Raw genomic sequence first — 13204 nt, forward strand, 5'->3', positions numbered from 1 at the left:
TAACGACTTTATTTCAACTATTCACTTCCTTCTCTATGGGCCTGTAGTCAGTTAACGTAGTGTGATAGTGTAGAGCTATGTCACACGAAGGCTCACTATTGGCCGCTGGTCGTGTGTGATGCGTGTGACGTACAATAACAGAAGCTTACGCTATTAAACTAGTAACCTGACTCGAGGCAGAGAGAGAAATAAACCAATAGTTGAAATAAAGTTGTTATTTTTGTTGTTTTTTGCGCACAAAAAGTGTTCTCGTCTTTTGATAAACTTAAGATTGAGCCCCTGTTGTCACTTGGACTATTTTAGCGATGTCTTTAATGACTTTTCGAGGCCAGCAATTGTCATTCCCTGAAAAAGCCTATGGACTAGTATGCAGGAGTGATCTTAATATCTTAAACATCTTAATTTGTGTTCCGAAGATGAACGAAGGTCTTACGGGGTTGGAACACCATGAGGGTGAGTAAGTTAAATACTGACAGAATTTTCATTTTTGGGTAAACTAACCCTTTAAAGCCACAATATGTATTTTTTCTGCATTCAAAATAGCAAAAATAACTGTATCCATGTTATATATTTCTGTTAGATATGTACTTACATTATCCCGACAGTTTCCACCAAATTTCAAATACGGATTTCAAATTTTCAAAATTTCAAATTTCTTTATTTCCGTTTCGTCGCCCGTCTATGGCGTCATATAACCTTTGACTCCTCTATTTTCTCTAACTTCCTTGCGGAACCCGGCGAAACCGCCAAACACAAAGGGGAACACTGGACTACCGCCAATAAAGCAAAGAAAATGATGAAGAAAAAAAAAGTAGTACGTATTTTTATGTGTGTAAATCACGTGCCCGCTCACGAGCGCTCACTCTTAACAGACACACTGTCCCCGGTGCTGCTCGCGCACAAAGCGCTCCCCGTTCACAGTAACCGTGTCGTCTCATTCAAATCAGCCAACTGTTGCTGTTAGCGAGCCGCGCACATTGAATACTCTTATGAGTCAGGCTGCGAATGTACGTGCCCGCTTCAGCTCTCTCATGCTTACTAAATAAACGCCTCACCTCCGGCGCCGCGCACTCACTACATTCCCTTTAGCACATAGTGGATGAATAACGCAAACCCAGTCAAACGTTTGACTGCAGTATCTTATGTGCTTTATAATCCGGTGCGCTCTATATATGAAAAATATTCTAAAATAGGTCATTCATTGAAGTAGCGTAATATTAATATTTGTCTGTATAATAGTTATGGACCACGATTACGCTTTGCCTGCACGTTCTGCTGCTACAGCCAGCTCATTAGCTAAAGCTCAAACGTACCTGAAAAATATGACCCGAGAAGGGTTTGGGACAGGAGAAGCATGACACAGGTAAACATTGGAGTTGCATTTAAAGCTTCTTGACAAGCTAAATCTACAGAGAGATGCCGTATATCCGTATATTTTGTGAAACGATGATGTCATGTCATGAGCTGAGCTGGTTGTCATTGACAGCGACAACAACTCCCGTGAGCCCACGCTCTTTCCCGACGTCATCAAAGTACGTCTTTTGTTATTATTTTAAACGAGTGACCCCTGGTGGCCAAAAATCGCATACTGTACGTTTAAAGTGCAACATAAAAATCTCCTTCCTTCCTCATGTCTGCACCTACACACACCGATAGCATTTGTGATGGCTTAAGCCTGATCTGATGCAATAAAGGTCTTGCTTAAATGCCGCGGTTGTTGAGCAGCCTTTATTTTCACTCCTGTGAGTGAAATACCGGGGTGATGTCGGTTCAAATGCGTGCCTTGCTTGATGTGTTTCCACTGTCATATGACTTTGTTGTGCTACAGTGCCTAGACACCATCAAGGTTTTATCCACTAACCTCTTTCCTTCATTATTATATTTGAAGCCCGATCTCATGAATGTGCGTATCTATACAACGAATGATATTTCTCGTGATATTTATACGGCAAAAAGAGTTTTTGCGTGCACATGTTATGCACGCACTCCCCACCCTAATCCTACCAAAGGGGTTTTCAGTGCGTAGCATATGTACGTTTATGTACTCTTTTTTTTTCCATAATTCAATCCGCGGATCACGTGTGCCGAACCAAATTATTATAACCCATTATATAAATAAGTGGCATCTTCTGAGCCTACTTATCCCAAATTTCTTTTCAGTTTAGCTTTCCAATAATATATCACCTTTATAATACTGCAAGAAAATACTGCACCTTAATAGAAAGCATTATGGTGTTGCCAGGAACGTTTATATATTATAATATAAAATGATTTATTACAGATAATTATGAATTATGTCCATTGGTACAATGGGACCTGTCTGAATAAAACTTAAAGGTGCTTTTCGTTTTTATTTTGTTTTTGACCTTTAAAATTCTGTTCAACATTCACGTGCATTGGGCCTCATTCATGAAACTGATATGTTTTAGCTTACCTCAAGGGCATCTAAGATGTAGGTGTCTTTGTTTCCACAGTATTTTCAATTTTGACATTTTTCGGTCAAACTGTTGTTGTCTGTCAGTCATAAAATGCAGGTATAGGGAGTCCACCCTGGGTTCACTTCAAAGAGCATGCTCAGAGAAGTCAAAATTAAACATGATTTAATGACTCGTAAATGTAAGTACACATTGATGGCCTAAGACACGAAACGAGCGGTTTGTGTGAGAAAACGAACAGTATTTATATCGTTTTTACCTTGTGAAACCACAGCCATGTCCAACTGATCTGACGGCACGGGCGCTTCGGTCTGCGCATGCGCCGGAAGTGATCTCTCGCGTGTGTACATCAATCATTGTTTACACAGAGATTTCAGAAGTTTTACCTTTCACCGTGAAGATCTAAACATTTTAGATACAGGAAATCGCAATGGAAGACGATTTCGATATATCTAAATATGTTTAGAGAAAGGTAAAACTACAGCTACAATCATTCTTTAGTCAAAGAGTAGTTAGTAGTTTTACCTTTATTAGTGGCTCCTGTCACTTTAAGATCTGCCGCTGCTGACAGGATCTCACGCATCTCGAAGATCGTGCATTTACGAAGGATTGGAATTCATTAACATACACATTTAACTATCAAAACTAATGTTTACGAAGCATTTGCGAATCAAGTAGAGTTTTTAGGAAGGTCCATTTTACAAGAAAATATATTTACTTAGAGGGATAGTTCCAATTGAAATGAATTTTTGATATGTTTTATCTTACCTCAAGGGCATCCAAGATGTAGGTGTCTTTGTTTCTACAGTATTTTCAATTTTTATATTTTTAGGTCAAACCGTTCTTGTCTATCAGTCATGTAATGGAGGTCTATGGTCACCACCTCAAAGAGCATGCACAGAGAAGTCCAAATTAAACATGATTTAATGACTCATAAATTTAAGTACACATTGATGGCCTAAGACACAAAACGAGCGGTTTGTGTGAGAAAACGAACAGTATTTATATCGTTTTTACCTCGTGAAACCACAGCCATGTCCAACTGATCTGAGGGTGAGGGCGCTTCGGTCTGCACAAGTGCCGGAAGTGATCGCTTGCGCTTGTATGTCACTCGTTGTTTACACAGAGATTTACGAAGTTTTACCTTTCTCTAAACATATTTAGATATATCGAAATCGTCTTCCATTGCGATTTCCTGTATATCTAAAATGTTTAGATCTTCACAGTGAAAGGTAAAACTTCTGAAATCTCTGTGTAAACAACGAGTGACATACAAGCGCAAGCGATCACTTCCGGCACTTGTGCAGACCGAAGCGCCCTCACCCTCAGATCAGTTGGACATGGCTGTGGTTTCACGAGGTAAAAACGATATAAATACTGTTCGTTTTCTCACACAAACCGCTCGTTTTGTGTCTTAGGCCATCAATGTGTACTTAAATTTATGAGTCATTAAATCATGTTTAATTTGGACTTCTCTGTGCATGCTCTTTGAGGTGGTGACCATAGACCTCCATTACATGACTGATAGACAAGAACGGTTTGACCTAAAAATATAAAAATTGAAAATACTGTAGAAACAAAGACACCTACATCTTGGATGCCCTTGAGGTAAGATAAAACATATCAAAAATTCATTTCAATTGGAACTATCCCTCTAAGTAAATATATTTGAGTAATTTTCTTGTAAAATGGACCTTCCTAAAAACTCTACTTGATTCGCAAATGCTTCGTAAACATTAGTTTTGATAGTTAAATGTGTATGTTAATGAATTCCAATCCTTCGTAAATGCACGATCTTCGAGATGCGTGAGATCCTGTCAGCAGCGGCAGATCTTAAAGTGACAGGAGCCACTAATAAAGGTAAAACTACTAACTACTCTTTGACTAAAGAATGATTGTAGCTTTAATAAGGATTACTCTAATTTAATTTATAATTGATGCAGTGCGCACTATTTTATAACCCTATTAAATTTCTGTATATTTCATACCTGTTAGACAGGAAAGGTACAGATAAATATGACATTTATTATGGGTTTAAGTGAGGATTGTTAAATTTTTTTTTTTTTGAAGCCTAAAAAATGTTTACAATTTGGGGGGAAATAATTTTAATCGAGACATCATTAGCTATGTTAATATGAGTGATACTGGCCCATTAATAAAAAGATGCCATTAAAGGACAACTCCGGCGCAAAATGAATCTTTGGTCTAATTACACATTGTTACCTAGTCAACCGTTTTCTGAGATTTGTTTTCATGATTGCTGAATGTAAATAGTTTTATCTCTAAAAACAGTTTAGCCTATAACGCTAGTATAATGCTAGTATATAGGGCATAGAGTAATGACAAATAAAAATCGCTTGTTATTACCACTAACAAGGCTCAAAATAGCCCCATACAAACACAGTAGCATAATAAGGGTCCCTACATTCAAACCGAAGCATTGAGAACTTTGTCAGTATCCATATAGTTTAATAAGAAGATATTTTATACACACAGTCAACTTTGCGAATACAGGAAGAAGCCATCTTTAAAAAATAGTCTCTACCAGTCGATCTACGAACGCCGATCCAAGTGCGCTGGTGAGATGTGAATAAGGTGAGCCGCGCGAACAGTAGGCTACGTGTACATATTGAAGGTACGAAAATGGTTCGTGTTTGTGTTTCTTCCGGAAACAACGGACCATATGAGATTCTGCACAGTTCAGCGCACTTGGATCGGCGATCCAAGTGCAATCATGAAAACAAATCTCAGATAACGGTTGAATAGGTAACAATGTGTAATTAGACCAACGGTTCATTTTGCGCCGGACTTGTCCTTTAAGATCCAGCAGTAATACTTGAGAATAAATGGTTCCATTGGAAAATAAGTCCATCTGTGCAGTCAAAAAAAAGTTCAGGCTCAGGATTTTCTTTTTTTTTTTTTTCTACTTTAACCTCCTTTATTTGGCATGCTAAATATCTGGACCTGTCGGCGAGTCAAAAAAATTGCAAATGACCTACAGCCAATAAGAAAGCAAGAAACAGGGCAGCAGGAGGTTCAGGGAGGAGATATAGACCAGAATATCAGTATTTTAATAGATATATTTACAAATATATCAAGTAGAAATAAAGCATAAACGTTTGCTTGACCAGACGCAACAGCAGTACAATTCCAGTTTCGCGCGATAACTCTGTTTGACGCACACGTGATCTCGCGTTGCTTATACAATTGACACAGTTTGGATGACATGATGGTGAGTTTTTGCAAAAAAAAAAAAAATCTTACTTTAAGTAAAAAGTCATTTTTATTTGTCATTACAGTGTTGCACTTAATGTGGAAATGTAAAGATTGTGGGGGTGTCTATACAAGAAGATCTGAACTGCTCAAACATTACAAACTTAAACACCAGCATTATGGACGTGGATCCACATATCCATGCACTTATTTAAACTGTGTATGCAGATTCAAGACTTGGAATGCTTTATTAAGCCATTTATCCAGAAACCACCCTGTCCAAAGGCTACCCAAAGAACCCCTAACCACTTTCAGCTGTCATATTTGTTTTCATCAACTTTCAGCCGAAAAGGATTATTTTCAACACATCTTTCACCATCTGAAAAACAAGGAGACTATAACATGTACAAGGACTGTACCTACAAAACTAATGTGTATGTGAATTTTAAAAGTCACAAACATAGAAGACACTCTGGAGCAAGTGATTTCAAGGATGGGATTATTGAAAACAAAATTTTGAACTCTGGCAGTGAGTCAGTCAGAAGTATTTCATGTGATATTTCAGATGATGAAATACTTTGCAGCGATGTGCATGTTGACCCTGCAATTGACAGTGATCCTGTGAACTTGGAAAAAGAAATAGAACTTAAACTTGCTTTGGTCCTTTTAAAATTAGAGAACATCTATCTTGTATCTAACTCAGCCATCGATGAACTGCTACAAGAGTTAAGCTATTTGATTGGCTCTGTATCACTTCCTATCACACAGAAAACCTTGACTGAAATATTGCAGGAACATAATTGTGAGTTTGACCAATCAATCATTGAAAAGTTAGCTAATGCATTGTGTGAGTCTAATGCTATTAAAAAAGCATTAGGACACAAAGGGCCGCTTTCTACTGCGTGGAGAAGAAAGAGTTACTTCAAGAGACACTTTAATGTTGTTGAACCTGTAGAATTTGTACTTGATCCCAATGAGAAGAAATCTTTTCAGTATGTTTCTATTCTAAAATCTTTGCAGCAAATTCTTGAATGCCAGAATGTATTGGATCAGGCTAGGAATTTGAATGACAACGATGAACTGAAACAACCAACTAAACAAAAGGGTTCTGTGCAGGTTTACAAATCATTTTATGATGGTGCCTTTTTCAAAGAGAATGATTTTTTAAGCCAGCAGAATAGTATTTCATTTATATTATATGTTGATGAATTTGAAATTTGTAATCCGCTGGGTACGTCTCGACGGAAGCATAAAATCTGTGGCATTTATTGGATTCTGGGCAATTTGTCACCATTGTATAACTCATCTTTGTCTTCCATCTATTTGGCTGCTTTAATCAAAAGTGATTATCTGAAGTCATTTGGTTATGAAAAGGTGTTGAAGCCTTTGATTAATGATCTTGTCATTTTAGAACAGAGTGGTATTTTTGTGTCCAAGTTAGGCAGAACAGTTAAGGGTGCAGTTCAGTGTGTCATAGCTGACAACCTTGGGGCACACAGCATTGCTGGATTCGTTGAAAATTTCACAGGGTCTTATGTGTGTAGATTTTGCACTGCGGAAAAAGTTCAAATTCAGACTACAGAAGTGAACAGTGGACTTTTTTGTCTCAGGACCAAAGAAATTCATGAAGAACACCTAAGACAACTTCAGGATAATGAACTGGAAAACTGTTATGGTGTAAAGAAACAATGTACTTTGTCAAAACACCTTTCATATTTTGACGTGACATCTGGGTTCCCACCGGACATTGTCCATGATCTTTTTGAAGGAATTGTACCTTATGAGTTGTCGCTTTGTCTTTGTACATTTATAAAAAAAAAAATACTTCACCTTGAACTAAATGCTGCAATAGCATCTTTCGATTTTAAGGGGACGGACAAAACAAATAAACCTCATCCAATCCCTCTTAATTTTGGATCAAAAAAAACTGTTGGAGGGAATGCCCATGAGAACTGGAGTTTAATCCGATTTGTGCCATTGTTGATTGGTCAGAAAGTCCCCTGTGAAGAACCAGCTTGGCATGTTTTAACGGACTTGAAGGATATTGTTGATCTAGTTGTTTCTCCAATTCATACAGAGGAATCCATTGCTTATCTCAGTTTCAAGATTTCAGAGCACAGAATTCGGTTTCAAGAGGTTTTCCCTGACTTTGATCTCAAACCTAAACACCACTTCTTGGAGCATTACCCACACCTGATTCGTCAATATGGACCGCTTGTTGCATTATGGACTATGCGTTTTGAAGCGAAACAGTTTTTTTAAGCGAGTTGCAAGAAATATAAAGAACTTTAGAAATGTGCTCCTTTCGCTTTCTGAGAAACATCAGTATCAGATGGCACATCACTTGCATACATGTACTTTTCCCAGGCTTTAACTGGAAGTGTCAGATGTTTCCACAGTTCACATTGATGTCTTCGACAAAGGGATCTCCAATGGACTGAGAGACAAGTTTTTACATGTGGACACCGTGCACATTGCTAACAATGTGACATATAATGGTTTGAACTACAAAAGGGGGATGATCTTGATTCATGGATCTGTTGGAGGACTGCCAGACTTTTGTGAAATAATCCAAATGGTTACTATGGAACAAAGATTGATCTTCATTGTCAAGAGACTTAGTGGGTGGTACATTGAACACTACAGAGGTTATAAACTCGAAACATCCCCCATTAAGGAGGTGGACCTTATTGAGCCTCAGGAACTGCAAGATATATATCCCCTGGCTGATTACAGAGTTGGAGGAATGCGTCTTGTTACCCTTAAAAGATATGTCCATTTGTAAAGGGTAAGGCCTATGATTTTGTCCAGAGAAAAAAGACCCTGCTATTCCGATGATATTTTGAGTTAAGAGCTAATGCAAAATCAGAGAAAATTGTGATGTCAGTATCTAGTTGGCTATTTAAAGGTATAGTTCACCCCAAAATGTAAATTCTGTCAATAATTACTCTCCCTCATGTTGTTTCAACCCCGTAAGACTTTCGTTCATCTTCAGGACACAAATGAAGATGTTTTTGATTAAATTTGAGAGCTGGATCACTCCTCCATAGACTTCTAAGGGATTGAAACTTGCCAGCCCAGGAACATTATAAGAAATCGTTAAAATAGTCCAAGTGACTTCAGTGGCTCAATTTTAAGTTTATCAAGCGACGAGAATACTTTTTATGCGCAAATAACAAACAAAAATAATTACTTTATTTAAGTATTAATTTCCTTCTTTCTTGGCCTCTAGATAGTTTACGTAGTATAATTGCGTAGAGCTTCTGTGTTGTACGTCACACGTAGCCTCACTATTGGCCGACGCTGGTCGTGTGTGATGCGTGTGATGTTCAACCAGAAGCTCAACGTAATTATACTACGTGAACTTGAATCTCGAGGCCAAGAAAGAAGGAAATTAATACTAGCAATTATTTTTGTTTGTTATTTGCGCATAAAAAGTATTCTCGTCGCTTGATAAACTTAAAATTGAGCCACTGTAGTCACTTGGACTATTTTAACGATTTCTTTTTCAATCCCTTAGAAGTCTAAAGAGGAGTGATCCAGCTCTCAGATTTAATCAAAAATATCTTCATTTGTGTCCCGAAGATGAACGAAAGTCTTACGGGTTGGAACAACATGAGGGTGAGTAATTAATGACAGAATTTACATTTTGGGCTGAACTATCCCTTTAAAGGAGTAGTTTACTTTTGAAAAAACTTTTGCTGATAATTTACTCACCCCCATGTCATCCAAGATGTCCATATCTTTCTTAAGTCGAAAAGAAATTAAGGTTTTTGATTAAAACATTCCAGGATTTTTCTCCATATAATGGACTTCAATGGGAACCAAACGGTTCAAGGTCCAAATGACACTTTCAGTGCAAACTGCAAACTGTTCAAAGCCCCTTTTTTGGGGTTATTTAGTGTTTAGCAATGTTGTTGATCTGTGTTGTGCTACTTTCATGTTATCACTGTGAAGCTGCTTTGATACAATCTGTATTGTGAAAAGCACTATATAAATAAATGTGACTTGACTTGACTTTTAACGATTCCAGACGATGAATAAGGGTCTTATCAAGCGAAACGGGTCTTATAACATCAAAAGCTGTGACGCATGTTTGTAACTCTCCTGTTCGAACTCGTTCATCAAAATGAACAAATCTTTTCCCGAGTCATTTGGTTCATTCAATGAACGAAGCGAATGAATTGACTCGGAAAATTATTCGTTCACTTTGATGAACGAGTTCGAACAGGAGAGTCACGAACGTGCATCACAGAACAGAGCAAGGCGAGCCTTTGAGCTTAATCTTAAACTTTGCTGTTGTGTTTTTTTTAAAAAGGGGGCGATCGTTTCGCTTGATAGGACCCTTATCCATCGCCTGGAATCGTTTAAAGCCCTTTGAACAGTTTGCAGTTTGTACTGAAAGTGTCTTTTGGACCTTGAACCGTTTGGTTCCCATTGAAGTCCATTATATGGAGAAAAATTTGTGTTTTCATCAAAAACCTTAATTTCTTTTCGACTGAAGAAAGAAAGACATGGACAACTTGGATGACATGGGAGTAAGTAAATTATCAGCAAAAGTATTTTGAAAAGTGAACTAATCCTCCAAGTAAACCACTTCAAATATGTTTGTTTAGATTTAAGCATTATGGCCCAGTTTCACAGACTAGGCTTAATTGAAATTAAGATATTAAAGTATAACTTAACTAGTATCTTTATAAGTATTAACTAGTATCTTTATATTTCTATAAAAGTATCTTTATATTTCTCAGGGTATTTGGATAGCCCCACATGGGTGCACTGGAGATTCAATATGATAGACTACAACAAACTTTCATGGCCAAACCCACTTGCAGTAAATGTGACTGCTGGCATTTATGGTGAATTGAAATTGTTAAAGGGTTACCTGCTGGAAAAATTGCAAAAAGATAAACATTCTGATTTTTTTTTTTTTTTTAGTATGAATGTTCATTATTCTGAATGTTTACATACTAAAAAGATGTAATGTCTCCCCTTTTTGCACATACTAATAGAGTAACTTCTGTCTTTCAGATTGCCATGGCCGTTTCAAAACCTGCAAAACTGAAGGTGATTTTAGGGGAGAACGACATTGAAAAACTCAACCTTCCAAGTGGAATACCGGAGTCACTTGAAGACCTTCACTGCTCAATTAAGACAACATTTGGGATAAAGGGCAACATCAGACTTCAGTACATGGATCAAGATTTTGGCAGTGAGTTCTTCAATCTGAATTCTACCACTGACCTTAAGGATTTGGGAACAGTCAAGGTGATTCTTCATCAAACCACTAAAGATCTCGGTACCACTGAGGCTGTATTGACTCCTTCCACTTCATTTGACTTAGATGACACAGTTTCTATGGCTTCAAATGACACATCAAGTGTCACACTAAAAATGTCATCCCCCGAATCTGTTTTTTTTACGGAAAGAGCAGTGGCCAACAGACTTTGCAATTCCTCACTTTTCCTTTGAGACTTAACTCCAGCTAGAGCATGGAAATTCTGAATACCTTGCAAGCGGGAAACCGCTTACTCTCACCTCTCGTACAAAGTCTGATATCCTAAATAGACTTGCAGAGGAAATTTTCAAATACAAGGCCTACCCAGAGGATACACACTTCTACATAGTCGCAGAGGCCTTGATCAAGAAGTACCCTTGTCTGAAAGAACCTGGGTCTTTAAGTGCATGGTCTGGTTGGAAACAGCGACTAAAGTATAAAATGGGAAACTACAGGACCCAACTCAAAATGCAGGGGTGTGTAGAGGTGTCTGTTAACTCACTGAAAGCCAAAGCAGCCACTGATGGTTTCCCTGCAAAAAAAATGAAGAAGCCGAAACGTGCAGAAGCGAACTTTTACCCTTCCCTTCCTGTTGGACAGACTTGTGAGAGTCTTGAAAAAGAAAGACTTGAACTTTTAACAGAGGCTGAAAAAAGGAAAAATGAAAGGGTTATCAAGGAGAAAATGGTTCTCACGTTTGCTTACAGACGGCAGGAGGTAGTGAACCAGGAGCCCAGTGTTCGGGATTTCAAGGCGAGGTGGCCTGCGCTTTTCAGACATTATGAGGTATTGAAAAAAAAAAAAGATTTTAAAGTTCTAGTTTTACTGGAGTTGATGTAATAAATTTTTGCTTGAGCAGTTTGACTTGTCAGGTTTTTTTGTTTTGTTTTTCTGATTTCAGATCAATGCAGAGTTCCATAGGCTTATGGCTGTTCCACTGGAAGACACGTTTCTTGCCCAGTTAGATGTGCACATGAGTCAACTAATTAGAATAATACGTTTAAAAGGAGGAGCAACCCGTGAGAAGACTGCAGAAATTCTTCAAATTTGAACTGAACTGTGCAGAATCTCATATGGTCCGTTGTTTCCGGAAGAAACACAAACACGAACCATTTTCGTACCTTCAATATGTACACGTAGCCTACTGTTCGCGCTCACCTTATCACCTTATTCACATCTCACCAGCGCACTTGGATCGGCGTTCGTAGATCGACTGGTAGAGACTATTTTTCAAAGATGGCTTCTTCCTGTATTCGCGAAGTTGACTGTGTGTATAAAATATCTTCTTATTAAACTGTATGGATACTGACAAAGTTCTCAATGCTTCGGTTTGAATGTAGGGACCCTTATTATGCTACCATGTTAGTGTGGGGCTATTTTGAGCCTTGTTAGTGGTAATAACAAGCAATTTTTATTTGTCATTACTCTATACTAGCGTTATAGGCTAAACTGTTTTTATAGATAAAACTATTTACATTCAGCAATCATGAAAACAAATCTCAGAAAACGGTTGACTAGGTAACAATGTGTAATTAGACCAAAGATTCATTTTGCGCTGGAGTTGTCCTTTAAAATATTGTGATAATACTGTGTTAACCGCAGCATGAAAATTTGATACCGGCACATGGCTATTTGAGGTTTAAGGTTCATTGAAGCGAAACGATAGTTCTATGGAAAAAACTGAACATTATTTACAACATTATTACCTGTGATTACCTGTGAACAGCAACAGCAAACGGCCCTGAGTGCATTCATGGCAATATTGTATGTTAATGTTAAGTTTCTTGCACAGACTGATCGTTTCAGTTCATAAGACCTCGATGTATTATCAGGAGCCACGGGTATTTTTTTATTTTTCTGTACTCTCAAAGTGACGGTAGTCATTGACTTGCATTATATGAATCACAGAGAACTACGGTTTCAGCTAAAAAAAAAACTGCCATACTGAAGAAAAAAAAATATTCTATTTTGAACGTTAACATAGAGATCAGTGTTTATATCTGAATGTTTTTTTATACTTCTGTGATGTTTATGCTTTGTCTAGTCATTAATGCAAACTTTTATAGTTTTGTAAAGGTTTATATTTTCATGTCCTTTGCTATCCTTGGCGAAATCTGATTCTCCATTACAGATTACTCCGAAATTTACAAATAAGAAAAATAATCACAAATGCTTTTTCACAGACTGAAAACATTCACACAAAAAGAGAGTGTGTCCTGAAGGCCCTCATCGTTTTCTTGGGGGAAAATCCTCAAGACCTTATCAAGGAGTACCTTGT

The 13204-nt window shown here is 37.7% G+C and overlaps 1 protein-coding gene across 1 annotated transcript; it reads left to right on the forward strand.

Moving 5' to 3' along the window:
- Window positions 1–8232: 8232 nt before the first annotated feature.
- LOC148998354 (uncharacterized) lies at window positions 8233–11953 on the forward strand (the record flags this gene model as incomplete). The annotated part of the gene is made up of 4 exons (XM_089131914.1): window positions 8233–8385; window positions 10680–10916; window positions 11128–11712; window positions 11828–11953. Coding segments are annotated over exons 1-4 (1101 nt in total), but the record flags the coding sequence as incomplete, so codon positions are not given.
- Window positions 11954–13204: the final 1251 nt, after the last annotated feature.

This window comes from Pimephales promelas, chromosome 1 (assembly GCF_988280905.1).
Source record: "Pimephales promelas chromosome 1, fPimPro1.hap1.1, whole genome shotgun sequence".
Classification (NCBI taxonomy): Eukaryota; Metazoa; Chordata; class Actinopteri; order Cypriniformes; family Leuciscidae; genus Pimephales; species Pimephales promelas.